The sequence below is a fragment of the Melopsittacus undulatus genome, chromosome 4 (assembly GCF_012275295.1).
Source record: "Melopsittacus undulatus isolate bMelUnd1 chromosome 4, bMelUnd1.mat.Z, whole genome shotgun sequence".
Taxonomy (NCBI): Eukaryota; Metazoa; Chordata; class Aves; order Psittaciformes; family Psittaculidae; genus Melopsittacus; species Melopsittacus undulatus.
In genome coordinates, this window is record NC_047530.1 from 95793864 (window position 1) to 95820977 (window position 27114).

The 27114-nt window shown below is 39.7% G+C and overlaps 1 protein-coding gene across 6 annotated transcripts in view; it reads left to right on the plus strand.

The window, feature by feature from the left end:
• LOC101867685 (DNA nucleotidylexotransferase) overlaps window positions 1-27114 on the plus strand; it is a 196407-nt gene that overhangs the window by 94813 nt on the left and 74480 nt on the right. For all 6 annotated transcript variants that reach the window (XM_031044639.2, XM_031044641.2, XM_031044640.2 and 3 more), the window contains one exon: window positions 2707-2832. In XM_031044639.2, coding sequence (XP_030900499.2) covers window positions 2707-2832 — 126 coding nt within the window. The remainder of the gene's footprint in view (window positions 1-2706; window positions 2833-27114) is intronic.

Here is a 27114-nt window from a genome sequence, read left to right on the forward strand (position 1 = left end):
TGTGAGTTTCCAGAGTTGCTTGTTCTATAGTGTAATTGCTACTGGATGAAATTTTAAGTTTGTCCCATAATCTGTACAAATGATTTTATCCCATCTGGTCTTCCCACTGAAAAGCAGTATCAAACTTGTTCTTTGATTCAGCTGATGATACAAAGTCATGCCTGTCGTTGTCATGCAGGCATTGTAATATTCCCTAAAAATCAAACTATAGTAATTATTGTTTGCTAGATGATTTTGCTGTTGTTTTCTTGCTGAAGTTTCTGCTTTTTTTATATATAATCATGTCTTGTTATTTAAAAGCATAACTATGATTGATTAAGAAATGCTCAAATATCTTTGATAGGTCAAAGACAGGATGTTTATGTGCCAGTTTGTCACCCTTTGAAACACAGTTTCTGTGTTAATTTTGCTCTTATGCACAATGCCAGGTAACACTACATGTGACTCTTGTTCTTTGTGTGTCTACGTCCTAATGAAGATAATAGCTTATTATATATTCTATTCAGTAACATTCTGTTTGTTCAGAGTCTTTGCAGCTGGCACTATAATTTCAAGTGTTGTGTTAGAATCATAGAATCAACTAGGTTGGAAAAGACCTTTAAGATCATCAAGTCCAACCATTATCCCAGCACTGCCAAGACCACCACTAAACCATACCAATGATGGTTTCATCTACATGGCTTTTAAACACTTCCAGGGGCAGTGACTCTATCACTTCCCTGGAGAGTCTGTTCCAACACCTAATCACCCTCTTTGTGAAGAAAGGTTTCTTAGTATCTGGTCTAAACCTCTCTTGGTGCAGCTTGAGGCCATTACCTCTTGTCCTATACCTTGTTACTTAGGAGAAGAGACTGACTCACAGACCTCATTGCAACCCTCTTTCAGGTAGTTGCAAAGAGCATTAAGGTTCCCCCTGAGCCTTCTCTTCTCCAGACTAAACAATCTTGGTTCCCTCAGCCATTCCTCATGAGACTTATTCTCCAGACCCTTCACCAGCTTTGTTGCCCTTCTCTGGACCTGCTCTTGCTGTAATCAATCATTGTTTATATGATTTTAAAATCAATTTTAAAGTATAATTCATGAATGTGTGCGAAAGTAGATGAGTTGTGCTGTTGATCCTGGCTGAAACCCATTTCGGTTATTCCCAAGAGTGGTCTTATACATAAAATAGCTTACTTCCTTTCAGTGTATGCTATAAAATCTGCCATATAATTCACTGCTCCTTCAGCTGTGCAAGCCAAAGCTTTTGTGTGTGTGTGTGAATACTGTTATTTAACTATTCTGCATCAAATACAAAGGCAATTTAGCATGAAATTATATGTGGGTTGTGTGTGTATGTCTGTGTGAAGGCACACACACATATTTATAAGTTTGTCTAGCACAGATGCTAGGTTCTATGGCTGCATGTCTTTAGATACAGGAGAGAAACATTCAATTTTTGGAGTAAAATTTCCCTTGTGTATCTTTGTGGTATTTTTGTTGTTGTTGAACCATTTCCCTGTGGCTTTTGGATAGTGTGATGCAATATGCTTTTGACAGATCTGCCAAATGTCTTCAGACAAAATGACAAATAGCAAACAATACACAGAAACACTGAGAATGTTTTCAGCATTTCCAAAGTATTTCAGTTTTGGGCATTTTTAATGAAACCAAAGGAATTAAATAAGTGGGCATGTAAAGCAGAAGAAAAGCTGGTGCTTGATTGTCTTTTTGTAATTGCTGTTGAGGATATTGAAGACTCATGCCCTTGTGCCAATGGGGACATGACTATGTATCTTACCTTTCGAGATAATTCTCTTCCCACCATATGGGGAATTTGGTCAATTTTGCATCAAGATTAGACAAAAAGCAAATGCGAATCTAGGTAGCCTGGGTGTGGAAAACTCACATGCAAGATTTGGCACCTGGATCCTTTTCCTTGCTCAGTGAACATCTAAAAATGATATTTGAATTGGATCAACAGTGTACTGAAGGGACTGAGCGAGAAACCTGAGAAAACTGGGTGAATGGTGGCTGTTGGGTGAAGGCATCGAGGTGACTCTTCTATGGCTGTTCGTAAATGTTTCTTTAGCTTTATAATCACCCCAAAATTGAACATTTAGCTTAATGAATTAAATCCAAACAAAAAAAATATTTTCTTTTATTTTATCTGGAAGAGGAGAGGAAAAGTGAATTTTGAAGTAATGCAAACATTTTTCCTTCACTACTGAATCCTGCTGCAGATCTCCAAAGTCAATTATTTGAGATATGAGCACCTCTCTCTCTCTTTTCTGTCGTGTCCCCCCCCTTGATATTATATTTAATAATCTAGTGTTTCCAGGAAAACTCTGTTCTTTCAAGCTTATCCACTCTCAAAGCTTTCTAGTTTTTCAATCTCGCCGCAATAATATGTAGAGATACTTGCCATTTTGAGAGGCTTTTTTTCTAATTGTCTTTTTTTTTTTTTTAATGACAAATACATTGAAAACTCCCTGGAAGAACTTACTACAGAAAATGAAAAATCACAGTAATCACTAGAAAAAATGGTGTTTTCTGTGCAGCCAATGTGAAATTAAATGTTTTTCATAGGATGACAGTAGGAACAGTATTATTCTCTTGCCTTCTTTTTAAAGGTACATATTCTGGACTTGTCAAAAGTATTTTTGCAATTTTTTGAAGGTGTTTGGTGTGTCACCATCATTTCCCCCTTTATTTTTCCCTTGTTAGGAACAAGGCTATTCTCCTCCTTTGAATATACCTGAATCAGAAGCACTACCATTTGTTGCAAGCAAAGTATCTCAGTATTCATGTCAAAGGAAGACAACTTTAAATAACTGCAACAAGAAGTTCACGGTAATACTTATTCTATCCATTAAATAAAATCTAGCATAAGTAAAATAATTAATACAGTACTTGCACCAATATTTTTGATGGCTCCTTCACCAAATTCAAGAGCTAAACAGGCAGCATAATGTTAACAAGTTTTAAAAGTTATAAAAATGGCATACTTAAAATTGAGTGCAAGCTTAATTATAACAGGTATTGCTGAAAGCTTAACACTGTGGATGTTGAAATAAACTAATAGCTTGTAAACACATGAACTTTTAAAACAAATGATAGAATAACATTCTAAAAATGTCTTTAGTCTTCTGTCACAGTCTTATTGAGCAATCTGGAAGTAATGCCAAGCAAAAGTTTGGTTTATGTCAACCCAAGGTACTTCACAATTGTGGTGCTGTCTTCTGATTTGCCGAAATGTTTGTTTCTTCAAAATGTGGTTGTAGACTTTAGATTTTCAAAATTGCTTAATTATGAAAATAAATTGTGTACTCAATGTAATTAATTTAACATGATACCACCACCCCCACCCCGCCTTAAATTAGTCTAGTTAAATAGAAATCTGAGGCTATAGTATTGCCTATTTAATACTTATAACATTACACAGTTCAGTGGGTATGGAAGAGCCCAAGTCATCTGGTCTAAATTCCTCTTGAGTTGCTATGCTTAAATGATACGCGGATAGACTCCACAACTAGTTAAAGTTGTAAAGTAGGTATGCTTTTATTCAGCGCTGAGGTGCATGGGGATAGCTCCTGCAAAGCATGCACCCCTCAGGGTTGTTGTCCCTTTACATTTATTCTCTTAAGGTATACATAGACATGAGGTTGCTCAATCCGCCTATACATATGTATTATCTATCCCCGCTTCGTATTATAATGAGCCAGAAGGTCCTTTGCACTTGCGCAGTGCCCCTTCTGATCATGGGCAGGGGTCTCAGGATGAAGTAAATGAGTCTTCCTCCTGTGGGCAGGGGTCTTCAAGATGAAGTAAATGAGTCTTCCTCTTCTTAACCTTTACACCTTTTAATCTTCAGACATGGATTTAGGGTTAGTCAGCGCCCAGTCTGCTTCTCCTGCCGCTTATCAGTAGGACCCAACACCTGTGCTTTTGTCATGGTCTTAAGGCTTGGTCACCCAGTCTGCCTCTCCTGCCGCCTATCAGCAGGACCTTTCATCTGCTTTTGTCAGTAGAATTAGCATCTGTTTCTTCCCCTCCAGCAGTAATCAATGCCTTGGCAAGATGGCAATGGCAGGTACTTAGGACAGACAAGACTTTTGTTTAAGCAAAGGAATTCCTTTAACTCCCTTGTACAATTTCTCTGTATTACCCCCCTGTACATTGGTTACCCGTGTATCAGTCCCCCCTTTTTCTATAAAGTGAGTAAATTCTTTTACTTGATGCGCGGATAGACTCCACAACTAGTTAAAGTTGTAAAGTAGGTATGCTTTTATTCAGCGCTGAGGTGCATGGGGATAGCTCCTGCAAAGCATGCACACCTCAGGGTTGTTGTCCCTTTACACTTATTCTCTTAAGGTATACATAGACATGAGGTTGCTCAATCCGCCTATACATATGTATTATCTATCCCCGCTTCGTATTATAATGAGCCAGAAGGTCTTTTGCACTTGCGCAGTGCCCCTTCTGATCATGGGCAGGGGTCTCAGGATGAAGTAAATGAGTCTTCCTCCTGTGGGTAGGGGTCTTCAAGATGAAGTAAATGAGTCTTCCTCTTCTTAACCTTTACACCTTTTAATCTTCAGACATGGACTTAGGGTTAGTCGGCGCCCAGTCTGCTTCTCCTGCCGCTTATCAGTAGGACCCAACACCTGTGCTTTTGTCATGGTCTTAAGGCTTGGTCACCCAGTCTGCCTCTCCTGCCGCCTATCAGCAGGACCTTTCATCTGCTTTTGTCAGTAGAATTAGCATCTGTTTCTCCCCCTCCAGCAGTAATCAATGCCTTGGCAAGATGGCAATGGCAGGTACTTAAGACAGACAACACTTTTGTTTAAGCAAAGGAATTCCTTTAACTCCCTTGTACAATTTTTCTGTATTACCCCCCTGTACATTGGTTACCCGTGTATCAGTCCCCCCTTTTTCTATAAAGTGAGTAAATTCTTTTACTCTATTATTTATGACAGACCTATCCATGTTAAAATTATACCTGGAGAAGGCCTTGGTTAAGTATATCTCTGAACCATCCAGTAACTCCTCATCCAATCCACTTCCAACAATTTTAAGCTTTTGCATACTCTCCTGCAGTTTTCCCAGTTTAGCATGGATTGATTCAGAATGGTCAGATTACGTTCATGCAGCACATACCTTCAAAACGTTTTCTACAAGACACCCACTGTATCTTGCAGGACCCTAACCACCAGATGCCTGCTGCCTAAAAACCAAAACTTTCTACAGGACACCCACTGTGTCTTGCAGGACCCTAACCACAAGATGCCCACTGCCTCCTGTGATTGTAAACCATAGGACGCCCGCTGCCTCTTGTTTTATACCTAAAACCTTTTTGTACAAGACACCCATGATGTCTTGCAGGACCCTAACCACAAGATGCCCACTGCCCCCTGTGTCTGTAAACCATAGGACGCCCGCTGCCTCTCGTGCGTAAAACCTTTTGTACAAGACATCCACTGTGTCTTGCGGACCCAAACCACAAGATGCTCACTGTCCCCTGTGACTGTAAACCACAGGATGCCTGTTGCCTCTTGTGGGTGTACACCAAACGGACACTAGCAGCCGGGTATACACCTAATTAGGCCAAGCTTCATGTAGTATGTGCAGCACTTGTACCGCCCTTCTGTTATTACCATTCGATGTGATTTTCCAGGGAGCTTTTGGAGCCTTTTTGAATCCAGATGCTTTGTTCTCTAATTTTGATAGTAGTGAAAGTTGTGAGTAATACTTGGAACGGCCCCTTCTACCTTGGTTCGAGATCTTCTTCCTCTGTGGTCTGAAAGATTTTATGTATACATAATCTCCAGGTTGTATATTATGTACTGGACTCTCCAGTCCTCTGCTTCGAGTTCCAGCCACATGGTTTTCTTCTCCCACTTGGAGAGGCACTCCCTGTTGGACCCCATATGGTCTTCCATATAAAATTTTACATGGTCTAGCCTTTTCTTTCGACCGAGGTTTAGTTCAAAGCCTTAATAGAGCCAGTGGTAAGGCTTGGTACCAATATTAATTTATTTCCTGACATATTTTACCAGTCTGATGTTTTGATCAGATGAACCATCTTTTCTACTTGCCCACTGACCTGGGGCCTGTATGGTACATGTAGTTGCCAATCAGCTTCTAATTTTTGCTAGTTTCTTGTAACTATTTTGCTCTAAAGTGTGAGCCTCGGTCGGAAGAAATTGCCTCTGGTACTCCAAAACAAGGTAGATCATACAACGATGTTCCAATTACTTGTCTTACATTATTTATTCTACAAGGGAATGCTTCTGACCACCCTGAAAAAGTATCCGTTAACACCAACAAATATTGGTAACCTGTTCTCGGTAACTCAGGAAAATTTATTTGCCCTCCTGAAGTATCTTCCAGAATTGATTACAGGGAATTAAAATTCGCCCATCATGTATCTGAACCCAACCCCCTTTTTTCCTGTCCTTTGAGATCTTCAATCAATTTTCTATCCTCCTTTGAATATCTAGGTTTAGATTTCTCAATTGTTAGTTTGCCATCAGGGATTCAGCTTCTTGTTTGGCTTCAATATTGGCCAAATTATTTCCAGTTTCCTGATCAGAGTCACCAGCTTAAATTTAAAAACCAAAAAAAAAAAAAACCATGAAGGAGATAACCAGTGGGCTTCTTTCTGTTCCAGAACTGCTAATACAACATGAGACACTAGTACAGTAATCTTTTGTCCCAAGGTAAATTTGCAAGCCTCTTCAATGTTCATGACAACTGCAGCCACAGCCCTTGGGCATCTGGGCTATCCTTTGCTTGCTTCATCCAGCTGTTTTGAAAAATGCACCACTGTCTTCTTATAGGGTCCTAGTTTCTGAGCAAGGACCAAAGCTATTCCCTCTTCATAGGAATATAGCCAAAATGATTTAGTCACATCCGGAAGTCACAGAGCTGCAGTTCTCATTAGCTCTGTTTTAAAGCCCTCCTCTACAGAATCAGTCTATTCCAAAGAGAGAGGTTTCTTTTAACAGTTCATATAGTGGTCTTACCAGAACACCATAATCATGTATCCATGTCTGCATCATCCAGTCATTCCCATGTACGTACTCCTTGATGGCTGATGGTCGTGGTGTTTGATAAATGGCTTCTTTTCTAGCAGTTCCAACTTCTATGTTCTCCTGTTGTTTCATATCCTAGGTAGGAAACTCAGGTTTGAATTAGTTTGGCCTTTTGTCTGGATACCTGATAATCATTCAGTCCCAGAAAATTCAACAATCCCACCATTAACGAGACATATTCTTCCTTTGTTCCTGTAGCAATTAATAGGTCATTCACATATTGTAAGAGAGTCCCTCTGAGTGGTGGATTCCATGTTTCTAGTTCCAGTGTTAACTGATTTCAAAACTCGTCGGACTGGTTTTAAACCCTTCAGGTAATACTGTCCAAATTAGTTGAGTTTTCCTTACAGTGCCAGGATTTTCCTTATTCAAAAGCCAATAAATTCTGGTTTTCTTTGGCCAATATTAAGCAAAGAAAGAGTCCTTTAAATCCAAGACAGCAAACCATTTGATTATTATTCAATTTAGTAACAAATGCCTATACCCCCCTTCCTTGGCAGTTCTGTAAAGTCAATCTGCCATTGTTGGCCTGGTCCATTTGTTCCCTTTTAGATTTTTCCAGACTGCAGGGTCACTTATATTACTCTCCATTGCCTCCCAGGGCCATCTCTCTCCCCGGTTAGTTCCCCCAAAAACACAACAGTTACATTCAATGTTTTACAAAGAGATTTTTTTAGCAACTGTGGGAATTTCATATTGGACTCCAGTTTCCATTTCATGATAATATATGATGTTGTATTGACTCTTTATATTTTTCTTTGATCCTAATACTAATAATCACATTTGGGTCTTCTCCAGTTTAAGTCCAATTTTAGTTACTTTTTTTTTTTTCTGTTTCCAATTTTTCAGTTAAATTTCAGTTAAATTTACTGGCTTGCAGGCACGGGTTGTACAGCTATTCCTGCTATTAAATTTCATAGAGTCTTACATTGATAGTCATATCTCCAGCCTGCAGTATTCCAGCATACACAAGACCATCCTTTTCTTCCACAGAGGTGTGATGACTGATATCTAGCCGTTTGACTAGGTACATCATCAGGATTTATGTGACATTGGTATCCACCTGGGCAAATATATTTTGGTTGGCTACTATAGTACCACCTCCACTCTAAACTTCCACAATTAGTATCTAAATTATCATCTATAATATCACATGCATCAAAAATTATTGACAGTGAGGTACTCAAATTGGCTATAACTTCATTATAACTTATTCCAATTAACCTTCTTTCTTCTGAATTTGTTCTCACTGAGTTTGATTATATATGCAACTGCCTATCTTTGTTCCTTTGCATTCAATAAACAGTGTGATAGACCAAGGTTTTAGAGGTTATCCTCCTTCTTCTAGTTGTGGTAATGCATTCAACTACAGTTGTTGTGAATGTTTTTAAAAGCCACGGCATTTTCCCATATGGTTCCTATCAGAACCGACACCAAAAGAGGTCCAGTCAGGATCATAGTGCTCAGCGGTCACAGCCCCAGGGGTTGCAGCCCTTGGCAGACCTTTTCAGCTGCAGCACCGACTCCCTCCGGTCTTGCCCTCTCTGGTAGGTTAAAGGTATACCCCACAACAACTATTCCAACGAGGTGGTAATTTCACACCGAATGCAAAAAGAACTGTAATTGATTTCTCAAAAACTATTCGTGGTCTCAAACAACTGGGACACTTGGCTCTTAAAATAATTTCAACTATATCTGCATTTCCCATATCAAATTTACAGGAGTCAATATGAATTCTCTCAGTTACTTATCCAAGTCCTCTTGAGGGTCAGCTTTGTGTCTCCGGGTTCAGTCACAACTTTCCTTTTATGGGTCCTTTTACTCGAGACGCGTGTGTCCACCCTTTTTCAGCAGTTCTTATTGCCGTTTCTGTAGTTAAAAGAACAAGAAATGGTCCCTCCCAACGAGGGGATAAACTCTCTTCTTTCCAGCTTTTATGTCATTCTAGTTCTAATTCATTCACCGCAGCCACCCCATGGCACTCCCCTCCAGGGCAGTCTCACTTCCAGGGTCCAGACTCCCCATAGCACACACCGATCTGGTTCCACAGAAGAGCCTGCTCCCCCACCTCTGCTCAACATTCCTTCTCCACCAGTTTCAAAGCAACCGCTTTCTTTTTATCCACTTTCCATGTTTCCTCCTTTACTCCCAGTCCGCATTTATCAACATGTCTGTTTCCACTTGTTTGTCAGTCCCGGCACCCATCCCATACTCAAACACAGGAGCTGCTCGAGCTCCCTCCTTAACTTTAAACATCTTTCCCCAGTATCACAATCTGAACAACATCTCTTTAGCTTTTAGTTTTTCCTGTCCTTTTCCAAAGCCAAAATTAAGGGATCAGGAAGAGGTATATTAATTTTGCACTCTGTCACATCTGCATACATTACTTCATTCCATTTTCCTTGTCACCTCAAAACAACATTAATTATAACAATGTATCATAATTCAAAGTTCCATTTTTGGGCCATTTTCCTTGATCTTCCAAAGTATATGAAGGTCAGCATTGGTTACAATATTTTACCAACTTTTTCTTGTTTACAGAGGCCCCAGAAGACCCTCTCAGTTCTTTCCAATGTGCCAAAATGTAACCCAATGGGCTTTTCCTCAGAATTTCCTTGTTTTGACCGGCTCCCATTTCAGCCAATCTTTTACAGATCTCTATAGCTTCTCAGTGCTCTGCAAATGCACTTATGAAAATATGAGAGCACCTACACATAAGTTTTACGATATTAAGGGGATCAGTACAATATCTCTGAGTTCTGCAGATCAGCTCCCCTGTTGTTAGATCATAGTTTCAGTTACAGCAAAATTTCCTTTGCAATCATGCCTCTTAATTTTTTTTTTGACATTTTTACAATTTTTTTTCCAGTTTGTGTTTTTTCTTCTTTTTTTTCTTTTCTTTTAATCTTATACACAGGACAGAGACAGGACCACAAAACATAGACACTTCGTCCGTCTCCGGCCGCTCTCCTCGCGGAGACACGGAACCGCGGATTGGGACTCCACACTCGCTTCGTAGCTATGCTACGTCTCAGTCACACAGAAACACAAAGTTACACATGGGATCCCCCACTCACACTATGGTTCCGCTTACCCTCCTCACGGTTCTCAGAATTTGAGATACAGCAGAAACCTGGTGGGTTCGCTTACCCTTCACCTGCCCCCCTAGCAGGTCCGTCCTGGCTCCCAAAACTTGGGATACAGCGAAAACCCGGGCTCACCCGATCCGCTCCCAGGATCGCTAGCAGCCGCTCTATCGGTCGGCGAGCCCCCCGCTTGCAAGCCATACCAACCAAGGGGAACTTCGCTGTGCGCCAGACGTCTCTGCGCGCCTTACCAGCAGCCCCGGGCCACGCGTACGCCTTACAGGCCACCTAAATTACCAAAACCTAAATTACCAAAACCCAAATTACCAAAACCCCAAGCATACCGTTTCTCCGCAGCCGGCACAGGTTGTTGTCTGTCCCCGCAGTGAGCAGACGAGAAGTGGAGGTCCTCCAGGCAAACAGCCTGTGGCGCCGAGGATGTCCACCCCTTGGCCGATCCTGCAGCCGGACAGAGGCCTCCTGCCTGGCTCGCCAAATTGATGCGCGGATAGACTCCACAACTAGTTAAAGTTGTAAAGTAGGTATGCTTTTATTCAGCGCTGAGGTGCATGGGGATAGCTCCTGCAAAGCATGCACACCTCAGGGTTGTTGTCCCTTTACACTTATTCTCTTAAGGTATACATAGACATGAGGTTGCTCAATCCGCCTATACATATGTATTATCTATCCCCGCTTCGTATTATAATGAGCCAGAAGGTCTTTTGCACTTGCGCAGTGCCCCTTCTGATCATGGGCAGGGGTCTCAGGATGAAGTAAATGAGTCTTCCTCCTGTGGGTAGGGGTCTTCAAGATGAAGTAAATGAGTCTTCCTCTTCTTAACCTTTACACCTTTTAATCTTCAGACATGGACTTAGGGTTAGTCGGCGCCCAGTCTGCTTCTCCTGCCGCTTATCAGTAGGACCCAACACCTGTGCTTTTGTCATGGTCTTAAGGCTTGGTCACCCAGTCTGCCTCTCCTGCCGCCTATCAGCAGGACCTTTCATCTGCTTTTGTCAGTAGAATTAGCATCTGTTTCTCCCCCTCCAGCAGTAATCAATGCCTTGGCAAGATGGCAATGGCAGGTACTTAAGACAGACAACACTTTTGTTTAAGCAAAGGAATTCCTTTAACTCCCTTGTACAATTTTTCTGTATTACCCCCCTGTACATTGGTTACCCGTGTATCATACTCTATTATTTATGACAGACCTATCCATGTTAAAATTATACCTGGAGAAGGCCTTGGTTAAGTATATCTCTGAACCATCCAGTAACTCCTCATCCAATCCACTTCCAACAATTTTAAGCTTTTGCATACTCTCCTGCAGTTTTCCCAGTTTAGCATGGATTGATTCAGAATGGTCAGATTACGTTCATGCAGCACCTACCTTTGAAATCCTCAAAACCTTTTCTACAAGACACCCACTGTATCTTGCAGGACTCAAACCACCAGATGCCTGCTGCCTAAAAACCAAAACTTTTCTACAGGACACCCACTGTTTCTTGCAGGACCCTAACCACAAGATGCCCACTGCCTCCTGTGATTGTAAACCATAGGACGCCCGCTGCCTCTTGTTTTACACCTTTACCCAAACCACAAGATGCCCACTGCCCCCTGTGTCTGTAAACCACAGGACGCCCGCTGCCTCTCGTGCGTAAAACCTTTTGTACAAGACATCCACTGTGTCTTGCGGACCCAAACCACAAGATGCTCACTGTCCCCTGTGACTGTAAACCACAGGATGCCCGTTGCCTCTTGTGGGTGTACACCAAACGGACACTAGCAGCCGGGTATACACCTAATTAGGCCAAGCTTCATGTAGTATGTGCAGCACTTGTACTGCCCTTATCTCATTCAGGTAGTAAATGATACCTGGATTTATATTCTGAATACAATTGCAACATTGTGTTAACAAATTTGTCTGTTATTACCGCTCTATGTGATTTTCCAGGGAGCTTTTGGAGCCTTTTTTTGAATCCAGATGCTTTGTTCTCTAATTTTGATAGTAGTGCAAGTTGTGAGTAATACTTGGAACGGCCCCTTCCACCTTGGTTCGAGATCTTCTTCCTCTGTGGTCTGAAAGATTTTATGTGTACATAATCTCCAGGTTGTATATTATGTACTGGACTCTCCAGTCCTCTGCTTCGAGTTCCAGCCACATGGTTTTCTTCTCCCACTTGGAGAGGCACTCCCTGTTGGACCCCATATGGTCTTCCATATAAAATTTTACATGGTCTAGCCTTTTCTTTCGACCGAGGTTTAGTTCAAAGCCTTAATAGAGCCAGTGGTAAGGCTTGGTACCAATATTAATTTATTTCCTGACATATTTTACCAGTCTGATGTTTTGATCAGATGAACCATCTTTTCTACTTGCCCACTGACCTGGGGCCTGTATGGTACATGTAGTTGCCAATCAGCTTCTAATTTTTGCTAGTTTCTTGTAACTATTTTGCTCTAAAGTGTGAGCCTCGGTCGGAAGAAATTGCCTCTGGTACTCCAAAACAAGGTAGATCATACAACGATGTTCCAATTACTTGTCTTACATTATTTATTCTACAAGGGAATGCTTCTGACCACCCTGAAAAAGTATCCGTTAACACCAACAAATATTGGTAACCTGTTCTCGGTAACTCAGGAAAATTTATTTGCCCTCCTGAAGTATCTTCCAGAATTGATTACAGGGAATTAAAATTCGCCCATCATGTATCTGAACCCAACCCCCTTTTTTCCTGTCCTTTGAGATCTTCAATCAATTTTCTATCCTCCTTTGAATATCTAGGTTTAGATTTCTCAATTGTTAGTTTGCCATCAGGGATTCAGCTTCTTGTTTGGCTTCAATATTGGCCAAATTATTTCCAGTTTCCTGATCAGAGTCACCAGCTTAAATTTAAAAACCAAAAAAAAAACAAACCATGAAGGAGATAACCAGTGGGCTTCTTTCTGTTCCAGAACTGCTAATACAACATGAGACACTAGTACAGTAATCTTTTGTCCCAAGGTAAATTTGCAAGCCTCTTCAATGTTCATGACAACTGCAGCCACAGCCCTTGGGCATCTGGGCTATCCTTTGCTTGCTTCATCCAGCTGTTTTGAAAAATGCACCACTGTCTTCTTATAGGGTCCTAGTTTCTGAGCAAGGACCAAAGCTATTCCCTCTTCATAGGAATATAGCCAAAATGATTTAGTCACATCCGGAAGTCACAGAGCTGCAGTTCTCATTAGCTCTGTTTTAAAGCCCTCCTCTACAGAATCAGTCTATTCCAAAGAGAGAGGTTTCTTTTAACAGTTCATATAGTGGTCTTACCAGAACACCATAATCATGTATCCATGTCTGCATCATCCAGTCATTCCCATGTACGTACTCCTTGATGGCTGATGGTCGTGGTGTTTGATAAATGGCTTCTTTTCTAGCAGTTCCAACTTCTATGTTCTCCTGTTGTTTCATATCCTAGGTAGGAAACTCAGGTTTGAATTAGTTTGGCCTTTTGTCTGGATACCTGATAATCATTCAGTCCCAGAAAATTCAACAATCCCACCATTAACGAGACATATTCTTCCTTTGTTCCTGTAGCAATTAATAGGTCATTCACATATTGTAAGAGAGTCCCTCTGAGTGGTGGATTCCATGTTTCTAGTTCCAGTGTTAACTGATTTCAAAACTCGTCGGACTGGTTTTAAACCCTTCAGGTAATACTGTCCAAATTAGTTGAGTTTTCCTTACAGTGCCAGGATTTTCCTTATTCAAAGGCCAATAAATTCTGGTTTTCTTTGGCCAATATTAAGCAAAGAAAGAGTCCTTTAAATCCAAGACAGCAAACCATTTGATTATTATTCAATTTAGTAACAAATGCCTATACCCCCCTTCCTTGGCAGTTCTGTAAAGTCAATCTGCCATTGTTGGCTTGGTCCATTTGTTCCCTTTTAGATTTTTCCAGACTGCAGGGTCACTTATATTACTCTCCATTGCCTCCCAGGGCCATCTCTCTCCCCGGTTAGTTCCCCCAAAAACACAACAGTTACATTCAATGCTTTACAAAGAGATTTTTTAGCAACTGTGGGAATTTCATATTGGACTCCAGTTTCCATTTCATGATAATACATGATGTTGTATTGACTCTTTATATTTTTCTTTGATCTTAATACTAATAATCACATTTGGGTCTTCTCCAGTTTAAGCCCAATTTTAGTTACTTTTTTTTTTTTCTGTTTCCAATTTTTCAGTTAAATTTCAGTTAAATTTACTGGCTTGCAGGCACGGGTTGTACAGCTATTCCTGCTATTAAATTTCATAGAGTCTTACATTGATAGTCATATCTCCAGCCTGCAGTATTCCAGCATACACAAGACCATCCTTTTCTTCCACAGAGGTGTGATGACTGATATCTAGCCGTTTGACTAGGTACATCATCAGGATTTATGTGACATTGGTATCCACCTGGGCAAATATATTTTGGTTGGCTACTATAGTACCACCTCCACTCTAAACTTCCACAATTAGTATCTAAATTATCATCTATAATATCACATGCCTCAAAAATTATTGACAGTGAGGTACTCAAATTGGTTATAACTTCATTATAACTTATTCCAATTAATCTTCCTTCTTCTGAATTTGTCCTCACTGAGTTTGATTATATATGCAACTGCCTGTCTTTGTTCCTTTGCATTCATAAAAGGTGTGGTAGATCAGCATTTGAGAGGTTACTCTCCCTTGTCTAGTTGTGGTAATGCATTCACTACAGTTGTTGTGAATGATTTTAGAAGCCACGGCATTTTCCCATATGGTTCCTATCAGAACCGACACCAAAAGAGGTCCAGTCAGGATCATAGTGCTCAGCGGTCACAGCCCCAGGGGTTGCAGCCCTCGGCAGACCTTTTCAGCTGCAGCACCGACTCCCTCCGGTCTTGCCCTCTCTGGTAGGTTAAAGGTATATTCCCCGTCGGCTCCTATGGCAGTAGTATTTGACCCACAACAGCTGTTCCAACGAGGTGGTAATTTCACACCGAATGCAAAAGAACTGTAATTGATTTCTCAAAAAATTGTTCCTGGTCTCCCCTACGAGTAATAATATACTCCAAACAATTGGGACACTTACATCTAATATACAAATTACAGTGTTTGCATATGGGACATGGACTGGTACTGGCCCTTATCCTATGGTTTCTTAAAATAATTTCAACTATATATATCTGCATTTCCCATATCAAATTTACAGGAGTCAATATGAATTCCCTCAGTTACTTATCCAAGTCCTCTTGAGGGTCAACTTGGTGTCTCCGGGTTCAATCACAACTTTCCATTCTTTTATGGGTCCTTTTACTCATGACGCGTGTGTCCACCCTTTTTCAGCAGTTCTTATTGCCGTTTCTGTAGTTAAAAGAACAAAAAATGGTCCCTCCCAACGAGGGGATAAATTTTTTGCTTTCCAGTTTTAGTATCACAATCTGAACAACATCTCTTTAGCTTTTAGTTTTTCTTGTCCTTTTCCAAAGCCAAAATTAAGGGATCAGGAAGAGGTCTAATTTTGCACTCTGTCACATCTGCATACATTACTTCATTCCATTTTCCTTGTCACCTCAAAACAACATTAATTATAACAATGTATCATAATTCAAAGTTCCATTTTTGGGCCATTTTCCTTGATCTTCCAAAGTATATGAAGGTCAGCATTGGTTACAATATTTTACCAACGTTTTCTTGTTTACAGAGGCCCCAGAAGATCCTGTCAGTTTTTTCCAATGTGCCAAAATGTAACCCAATGGGCTTTTCTTCAGAATTTCCTTGTTTTGACCGGCTCCCATTTCAGCCAATCTTTTACAAATCTCTATAGCTTCTTTCTCAGTGCTCTGCAAATGCACTTATGAAAATATGAGAGCACCTACACATAAGTTTTACGATATTAAGGGGATCAGTACAATATCTCTGAGTTCTGCAGATCAGCTCCCCTGTTGTTAGATCATAGTTTCAGTTACAGCAAAATTTCCTTTGCAATCATGCCTCTTAATTTTTTTTTGACATTTTTACAATTTTTTTTTCCAGTTTGTGTTTTTTCTTCTTTTTTTTTTCTTTTCTTTTAATCTTATACACAGGACAGAGACAGGACCACAAAACATAGACACTTCGTCCGTCTCCGGCCGCTCTCCTCGCGGAGACACGGAACCGCGGATTGGGACTCCACACTCGCTTCGTAGCTATGCTACGTCTCAGTCACACAGAAACACAAAGTTACACATGGGATCCCCCACTCATACTATGGTTCCGCTTACCCTCCTCACGGTTCTCAGAATTTGAGATACAGCAGAAACCTGGTGGGTTCGCTTACCCTTCACCTGCCCCCCTAGCAGGTCCGTCCTGGCTCCCAAAACTTGGGATACAGCGAAAACCCGGGCTCACCCGATCCGCTCCCAGGATCGCTAGCAGCCGCTCTATCGGTCGGCGAGCCCCCCGCTTGCAAGCCATACCAACCAAGGGGAACTTCGCTGTGCGCCAGACGTCTCTGCGCGCCTTACCAGCAGCCCCGGGCCACGCGTACGCCTTACAGGCCACCTAAATTACCAAAACCTAAATTACCAAAACCCAAATTACCAAAACCCCAAGCATACCGTTTCTCCGCAGCCGGCACAGGTTGTTGTCTGTCCCCGCAGTGAGCAGACGAGAAGTGGAGGTCCTCCAGGCAAACAGCCTGTGGCGCCGAGGATGTCCACCCCTTGGCCGATCCTGCAGCCGGACAGAGGCCTCCTGCCTGGCTCGCCAAATTGATACGCGGATAGACTCCACAACTAGTTAAAGTTGTAAAGTAGGTATGCTTTTATTCAGCGCTGAGGTGCATGGGGATAGCTCCTGCAAAGCATGCACCCCTCAGGGTTGTTGTCCCTTTACATTTATTCTCTTAAGGTATACATAGACATGAGGTTGCTCAATCCGCCTATACATATGTATTATCTATCCCCGCTTCGTATTATAATGAGCCAGAAGGTCCTTTGCACTTGCGCAGTGCCCCTTCTGATCATGGGCAGGGGTCTCAGGATGAAGTAAATGAGTCTTCCTCCTGTGGGCAGGGGTCTTCAAGATGAAGTAAATGAGTCTTCCTCTTCTTAACCTTTACACCTTTTAATCTTCAGACATGGATTTAGGGTTAGTCGGCGCCCAGTCTGCTTCTCCTGCCGCTTATCAGTAGGACCCAACACCTGTGCTTTTGTCATGGTCTTAAGGCTTGGTCACCCAGTCTGCCTCTCCTGCCGCCTATCAGCAGGACCTTTCATCTGCTTTTGTCAGTAGAATTAGCATCTGTTTCTTCCCCTCCAGCAGTAATCAATGCCTTGGCAAGATGGCAATGGCAGGTACTTAGGACAGACAAGACTTTTGTTTAAGCAAAGGAATTCCTTTAACTCCCTTGTACAATTTCTCTGTATTACCCCCCTGTACATTGGTTACCCGTGTATCATAAAGACTCCTTTTGGCTGGCTGTAGATATTCAGTGACAACTATTCAATAGGAAACATTTGACGCTGAGACTTTAATGTAATATATAGTCTGAATAAATCTAGCAAAGTTACATTTATACATTTCAACTACAACATGAAACACCTCTGCATCTTCCTAAAGTTCTATTGTTTATTTATTTTTTATTTATAATTTTGATGCTTTTACTTTGTGTGTGTGTGCCTACAAATACACACAAATCTTTCAAGTAAATAGTATTTGTAATATCCATATAAAAAGAATAACAACAGATACCAGCAATGTGAGAATGAAAAACATTTACAAGGTAAATACTAAACCCTCTGGGAATTCAGAACTAGAGATAAACCTAAAAGCAATTCTAAAATGTCTTGATCTGGGCATTCACAGCTAAAAATTAAAACCTGAATTTTGCTTTGTAGCAATGCTTTGAAATAATCATTGATTTTACCAAATATATATTATACCATTTATAGTACTCAAGTAGGTTAAACTGTTTGCTTATTAAAAAAAAAATTAAAAAAATCTCTTTTATGATGGGGATTGAGTTTTGATCCTGCTTTGAGCCTGAGGTTGGATTAGAGACCTCCTGAGTCACTTCCATCCCCAATGATTCCAACATTCCTAAAGCTGCTTCTTTCAAAATGGCTACCTCCTGCTAGAAAACAAGGCTGTGAATGTTATCATTTAACTTCTTGAAAGCTGTCATGTTTTTTTTTTCAGTTGTTACAAATACTAAATACATCCTGCCATAGTGAAGGGGTCAGATCACATATAGTATGACCCAAAGATTTTGTAAAATACTGTCCTTCTTGGAGAAATAGAAAATAAGTGCCTTGATTCTATGCATCCTGAAAACTGTGGAATGTGAGATGCTGAATTTTCTTTTGTATGACATTTTATCAGTCATTCTGAAAGTAAAAAAGTAAAAGGAATTTTGATGGATAATGACAAAGTACAATGGCTACTCTTTGAAGGCACAAAGTTGTTAATTTTTAATTGTCATTAACATTTTGAGCACAAAAAGGTCTAGAATAAGGTAGCTCCCTTTTAAATAATGCCTTTTTAAATTTTTCTTTTTTTTTTTTTTTTTTGAAACATTTAATATCTTTATTTGGAAATTCGCACAGTATTTTTAAATTTTTGAAGACTGAGTACTGTAACTCTACTGAATATATAGTTTGTCTTCTAGCTGTTGAATTTCTGAATTTAGTTCAAGATTCAGTTCAAATTAAAACTATGATAGTAGAAACATATTCATTGAGTGGTTTCTGTTATACCTGTGTTTCATAGAGAGGCAGTCCTTAAATGACTTCCAGGTTTATCATTTCAGCAGTCTTAATCTCAGAGTATTTGTCTCTTGTATTTGATACGTGAATCAGATTTCATACAATTATATCAAACTGATATGTCAACTTGTATTTGATAAATGAATTTAGGTGAACACATAAGAAGCAGAGCAGTTTGATGACTGAAGCACTGAGACTCCCTTCTATTATCCTATCTATAAAAGTGTCTGAGTCTGGGTACAAATTAGGTTTCATAGTGACAAAAGTGGCATTTTTTCATCCTCATATATTGAGCATAGCTGTTCTGAGTTATGGTATTTTATTTCAGGAGGTGGTACTGGAAAAGTTGATAATGTCTATGGGTCTGTCTAGCATCTGCATCTTGACAGTTGTAATATAATTCCTTAGGGTTGTTACTCTTTTCCTCCCAACCAAATCTTGAAATGACAGCTGAAGGCTTGGGTGTTTATGGACTTCAAGAGCTGGCCCATTCCCTGGAGGCCTGCCAGTTAGTCTGCCTAATGTCACAGGAACCTGAATTTCTGTGTTTTTGTCAGTCTTGTATTAAACCTGTACTTCATGTTCTCAAATAGAAATGTTCCAGGAGGTTGTTACAGTGTAAGTACTTTGCAAATGCACTGAAGCATTGGTACAATTCACTTGTTCATGCTGTGGGCAGCCAACCATTAAATGACAGATTTTTCCTGGATTGATGTCATACGTTCTGAAAATTTGGTCCAAACCACCTTGAATTATTTGTTGATGGTAGTGTTTTGTTATAACAACTTTGTTCTGTGAGCCAGGATTGTTCCTTTTTCTTCTAGATTTTGTGTTTGATTAGCTGAAAGAGAATGTTTTTTGATCTTGTCTATAACAGGGGCCCAAAGCTGCTACTTGCTTATGCATTCTTACAGATGAACACATGGATTCTTCCTTTTAGCAGACTTTGCCCTGATACCCTGTATCAAATTCCTCTTTCAAATGAGTATTAGTTATGTTTGAGAAAGAGTAATAGTTACGTTTGACATCTTTTAGTCTCTTCAGAAGAGCAGGTGAACAGTCACCAATAAGCAGTGATGTGTGTACAGTGAGGCTTTGAATGTGCTGATTTCTGGGGAAAGACACTTTTAGAGACTTGATTTCTGGAGAAATTGGTAAACAGTGACCAGTTTTAATCTTGGGTCCTGTTCTGTATACATTTTTCTGTGAAAGACCATGTATTAAAGCCAAGTGGTAGATATATTTGATGAGAGGTCATGAGGACAATTTGGTGGTTTAACATGCTATGCGGAATTTCTGTGCTCCACTGTCTCATGTTTCCTTTCTGTAAGAGCCAGAAAATAACTTGCAGAAAGGTGCAATAAACCAGTGTTATATTGTGGAAGAAGCTACAGAGGGGTTGGCAAAGAGTGTGCAGATGACAGTTTCATGACTATGTTCAGTATGGGGAAAACCCTACTTGAATTGCTTTTTTATGAGCTGTTAAGTAGCAGCAAGGCCTGTTGTGTGAAGAATAGACCAAGTATGTGAAATCCCATTTCAAGGAGGAGACAGTGGCATTGTGTGACAGTTAATGTTGAAGAAATACAACTGCTTTGAACTTGTGGGTTCTCATGCAGTCTTTGGGTCACTGTGCATCACATACCATAGCCTCACAGTACATAGGCTGGGAAGCACTGCCACAAGCTTAACCGATTTGGATGATTCATGAATGCACCTGAACACATAGCTCTTACTCTGTAGGTGAAATGTTGCTGTTCAGATGGGTAAAGATGCAAAACAAAAGGGCAGATCATTTCACCACAGTTTGTACCTTAGTATGTTTCCTTATTTTTTTGCCTTAACCATTAATGTTATTATAGAATATAATATTACAATACTGTTCTCTGGCTTATTTGTAAACAGCTAGCCATCCTCTTCCTCTCTCACTGAAAATATACACTTGGGGGTTGCATTGTGTTTTCTTGTGGCAAAATAAATGCAGTCATTCTGCTGTGCCCAAGAGGGGTTGTCGGGTTTGAATATTAATACCAGACTGCAATAAGATTCCAAAAGACATTCTTCTGTGAGAAAAATACAATTCAATTCTTACAAAGAAACTAATTAAGTCAAAGGCAAATGGTTCTCTGATTCTGAGGCTTATTGCTAATGCTACTGAATGCTACTCTGCTTCTGCTGTTACTCATCGTAATGTGAACGTGGATGTTTAGCATGGGAAAAGATGCTTGGCTTCCTTTCCACTCTGTTAGAGGGGAAAAAAGGAAAATCCCTTTTTTATTTCCCCTCCTTTTGTGCCTGCAGAAGCATGTATCAGTTATGCAAATGGCTCAAGCATTTATTATGATTATTCACTTTTAAAACAGACCTCAGGAGAACCTCAACTTTGTTTTTATAATGAACTTGGGAACTCTACAGGTAGAAAACGACTAACTGCACTGCAAACTTTGTAAATGTATGTGAAGTGTATACCTATTCAAAACGAGCTAGTAGTTTGATCTGAGGAGGTCTATGACCTCTTCTCATTTGGAAGGTAAGTGAGAGGGTGCTCCCTAAAATACACACAGGAAGTAAACATACCTGTACCTTGCAGAAACCCTTGTATGTATCACAGAATCACAGAATCCCAAGGGTTGGAAGGGACCTCAAAAGATCATCTAGTCCAACCCCCCTGCAAGAGCAGGGTAACCTAGAGTACATCACGCAGGAACTTGTCCAGGCAGGCCTTGAATATCTCCAATGTAGGAGACTCCACAATACCTCAAGACTATGCTTGCTTTCTCTCATAATTTTAAAACATGTAATATTCATTTAGCATTTTATGTTTCTTATTACACTGTGTGTTTTAACCCAGGGCAATGCTATGTGATTGACACACTAACTGCGTTTCTGTGCTTTGTCAGTAAATTTTTTTTTTTCACAATTGTCTTGTTTTCTTTTACATTGTGTGGAAAAATATGGAAACCTCTCCAGAGTACTGCTTTTTCTGTTGTAAGAAATGAACCTGTTATTACTAGTTAATATGAGAAGCATCTGGATCTAACAGATATTTATTTCTAGTAACAGTTAATGCAAGGACCTTGAGATCACGCACATTATGCTGTTGCTGTTATTCTCTCAGCTCCTTTGTTTCTCCAGCTAATCTAAAATGATGTGATAAAATCGTCAGACCTTGACGAGTATTGGGCCTTTCACTTCAGATACCAGAAAAAAAAATTTAACCTCCCCCTCCCCAAAACATCAGATTAAATAAAAATGTGTAATCTTATTTGTTTGGAAATAACTTAAGTCAACACTATAGGTTGGCTCAAATTGTTTAATTCTCCTTGAAATAAGCACCTGAACGTTTTTATTTTTTCTCTCAGTGTATTCATAAGGTATTCATATGCCCTATGTCTCTTCCCATTGACATATGAAATTAGGATTTACACAGGGGAAAGTGAGAAGAAGAGTAATTGAATGAAAGGTTCATTCTAAATCTCTTTAAAATTACTTGGGTCAGTTCTAAATGGATGCCAAACACTGAAAACAGCAATGTGATGAGAACTAGGACTGATCCTGTGGATTTACGACTTATTACTTGGGATTCTGTGATTACATAAATTTTAAGGAGGAAACTGTGATTGAGAGGAAAAGCAATTTATCCCAAATCACTGCTTTGCATAAAATAGTCCTTCAACCGGGTATTGTGTAGAATGTTTTCTTAATTCAGCACACTCAGCTATTCTACCTCTTTGGTGGATTAAGTTCAGCTGTACAATGGTATGTTGTGGTTTTTCATTTGTGCTGCAATAGTGTTTGCAGGCTCAAGTTGATACACGGGTAACCAATGTACAGGGGGGTAATACAGAGAAATTGTACAAGGGAGTTAAAGGAATTCCTTTGCTTAAACAAAAGTCTTGTCTGTCCTAAGTACCTGCCATTGCCATCTTGCCAAGGCATTGATTACTGCTGGAGGGGAAGAAACATATGCTAATTCTACTGACAAAAGCAGATGAAAGGTCCTGCTGATAGGCGGCAGGAGAGGCAGACTGGGTGACCAAGCCTTAAGACCATGACAAAAGCACAGGTGTTGGGTCCTACTGATAAGCAGCAGGAGAAGCAGACTGGGCGCCGACTAACCCTAAATCCATGTCTGAAGATTAAAAGGTGTAAAGGTTAAGAAGAGGAAGACTCATTTACTTCATCTTGAAGACCCCTGCCCACAGGAGGAAGACTCATTTACTTCATCCTGAGACCCCTGCCCATGATCAGAAGGGGCACTGCGCAAGTGCAAAGGACCTTCTGGCTCATTATAATACGAAGCGGGGATAGATAATACATATGTATAGGCGGATTGAGCAACCTCATGTCTATGTATACCTTAAGAGAATAAATGTAAAGGGACAACAACCCTGAGGGGTGCATGCTTTGCAGGAGCTATCCCCATGCACCTCAGCGCTGAATAAAAGCATACCTACTTTACAACTTTAACTAGTTGTGGAGTCTATCCGCACATCAAAGTAAGATAGAGGCCTTTTTTACAAGAGATGTTGTACAAACGCATTGTAAAAGACAATTCAAGCCCTTCAGAGTTCATAGCTCTAATAGACAGCAGATGAAAGCTAGCGAGGGAAACAATGGCAAGAAGGTTTGAAGCAGCTTTCCAGGGTCACACAGCAGAGGATCAGTGGGTGTAGGCATGGGAATAAGACAAGTGCCCTGTCCATGAAACTGTGATGACTTGATTTACTAAACAGATTAGATCTAAAATATGTTCACAGTTCTATAATATTGATGATGTCTGTTCTTGCAGAGTCTTAAACTGAGGTTGTTAAAGACCGTTTTGCAGGCAGCAATGGAACTGCTCTGACAATCTTGTTGAAACAAGCAGGATAGTATGAAGCATAGCATGGGACCATTAGCTTCTTTTGCTTTCCTGAGTGCGAGGGAACTCATACACTGATAATCACGTTGGGCTCATTGTTCAGCAGGCATAAACCAGCATAGTAATGTTGATTATGTTTTTTTCTGAGAATCATTCTCATATTGGTTGTGAATCTTGCTATTTGTATTGATTTCAGTATTATGATTTTTAGCATTTATAATGTATTTTAGTATGCATCTTTAGATATGCTAAATGCTTATCATTATCTTTGATTTATTAATGATATTTTATCTTATTAGGTCCTAAACACCAGCTATTAGATGAGCTTCCAACTTTCTTTCGGTACATCCATCCTCTTCCACATTTTGAACATAATTTGTGTACTTTTATACCTGACCCGCTGGGATCTGGAAGTCCATTCCATCCCCAATTTTTTCCATAGCCCAACATCAACACATATTCCACAGTTTCAGACATAGATGGAAAATTTGCAAGAGATGAAGAACTGAAATGCAGTCCCACTGTCTTTCACTGGGAGTTTGAAATTCACCTTTTCAGAATTTCTAGAAATTTAGTTTTCTGTTAAATTAGTACCTTTAAAATGGGTAATTTGAGTATTGATTTCACTGATAAATAATGACAAGGTGGTTAATGTAAAAAAATATGAAGGTTTAGAATAAATGAGGGGTCAATAACTTCCCTTTGATATCACCCTAAGTAGATTTCACCAGAGAAATAATAGATTCCAAGATTTTTCCTGGCTTTTTCCCAGTTTCACATGTTTTTCCACTCTGGAATATTATTCAGCCTGGACTATAATATTCAGTAGTCAGCAACTCCACTTGGAGATCAGTTGCCTTTTTTTTTAAAGCAGAAAGATTTTATCAAAAAGAATGTCAAAAGCAGTTTTATGTAAATGACAGATCTGTAATCAATTGTAGCATTTGCAAGCAACGTTTTGTACAAGGAATACTGAATATTCAATACTATTTAATTGTTTATTTAAAATAGTTTAATGAGCTTTGCAAAGGCAGGAAAACACTGAAAAATGCAAACTAGAATGATAGAAATCCTTTGATTATATTTTCTTATTGGCTGTTAACAGCCTCTGAATAATATACTATATGAGACTGTCTTTTTCAATCTTAGTGGTGACAACTTTTCTGAAAACTGCCCTCCTGCTAGTAATAAGGGGCCAATACCTCTCTAAAACAGCAGTGGTGCTAGAAGAGGCAGACACATTTATCATGATGGCTGATTATATGGCGTAGAATACATCTATTTAAATGTGCGTGAGAGAGGCCACCTATTGGGGGTGAGAAAAAACATCCTTAGACTTTTTGAGCCTCCTAATCAAGATGATGACTACATAATGCTGAGCAGGTACTTAAGAGAACTGTATTCTCCAGGTTTTGTGTATAGACTATTTTAGCAAGATGGTAGCAACTATATCTTTTTGGTTCTGTCCCCTGATTAATCATGCTATTGTTATCCAGAGTAAGAAATTCCTTACCAAACATGCTTTCTTGAGTATTCATGTGCACAGATTGTAAAGAGAGAAAAATAAAGCAAAAATAGTAATAATTCTAGGAGTGGGATTTTAAACCTCACTTAAAGCAAGAATTGGCATCTTATACTGCATAGTAGGAAAGAATTTTTGAAGCTGATAAAGAGTAAGAACTTAGAGCAACAAAAAAATAAACCCACAGCAGAGATGTTTAACTCCTATCACCCCACTTGTTAAAGATATTTCCCCATTTGCTTTGCAGTTCTGTGTATGTTGTGTTTTTTTTCTTCAACATGCAAGCTGGAATGAATCCACGTTGCTTGTGACCTCAAAATTGGTAGTTTCCCCTTTTTCTGCACTAGTTTTCTTTCTAAAAGGGAACCATAATGTGCACTTGTCTTTAACCAAAAAGTATGTAATTAAATGTAACATAATCTGTCAAAAAAATAAAGATCTTGCATGGGGGGGGGGGGAAGAATAAGGAATAGCAGTTGAATAAATCCCATGGTTAGCAACTGCAAGTGCTTTAAAGGCAGCTGTAAGGAAGCTGTGCATTATTTTTGAAATAGAATGGTCTGTGGTGGGTTTTTTTGTTTTTGTGGTTGTGGGGGTTCTTTGTGTTTTTTGTTGTTTTGTTTTGATTTTTTTTTTTACCTCAAAGGAGTGTTCTCCCACCTCCCATTGATTCCTTACATCCAAGGGCTGTTTGAAGTAAATAGTGATAGAATATTCCAGATCAAGCATCTTGCTAAATAGCTCTCTTTCTCAAGAGGTCTTTCATGAAACATTATGAAAGTGGAATTGCACAGCACTTGTTAATCAGGGTAGCTGATAAATAAATATTCAGCTAAGGGGAGGATTCTTTCAGTGAAATAGACAGCAGGTGACTGACTCTTGGAGAGAGCAAGGAGTCAAGTCATACTGGTGATATGGAACAAAGCAAATCCTCTGTAAGAAGCCCTAATTAATTATTTTGTACAGTTTAACATGGCAGGATGGGGGAAAAATAAAAAAAAAAAGAATGTGAAGTGAAAAGAAAAAGGCATTTGCTCATCTAAGGCACCTTATTTCTTCTAAAGAGATAATGTCAAAGCCAATTTAGATCTCATGGTTTTGATTTGTTAAGAGGAAAGTTTTACAGGTCCAGGCTGCTGCTTTTTACTTGGTTTTATCTTCCAATATAAAGCACATTAATGCTAAGATTAAAATCAAAGCAAAATATAAAATTATTTTTCTTTAAACTACGTAATAAAACCATTTAATTACGAATTCATTTAAATCTGAGCCAAACGTAAACTTTTTCCTACTGAGGGTAGGAAAAAGCTGTTTAATTTTACTCCCTCCTGCTATCCACTACAGTCTTGTTCTAGCAAGCCGTTTTCCATTTCTTTGTCTGCATCACAAGGTGTTACTGATCCTTATTCTGAAAACATTTCTGAACAGACACTTGGACTACAGCTCTGTGAAGTGAGAGTTGCAGGCAGATGCACACTGACAACCCCTTCTTTGTTATTTTGTAATGGCTTTTGGATCAAAGAAGAAACAGGAGTAGGTGGGGCCATATAGGTGAAGAGCAAGAAATGGGATCTCGTACAGGAGTGCAAGACACAGTGCAGTATGGGAGCTTATGGTCTGTACCTACACTGCCTTGTGCCATTTGAATGATGCACAAGAGCATCCTGAACAATCAATCAGGTGTGGGATTCATTTTAGATATTTTGAACAGCGAAAGTATCTTCTGAAAGTGGTGCACTCTTACACATATCTTAAGCAAACAGTTTTGCAGTCTTTCTTTTTTTTTTTGAGGATTCGTGCAAGGTTTCTCAAAGA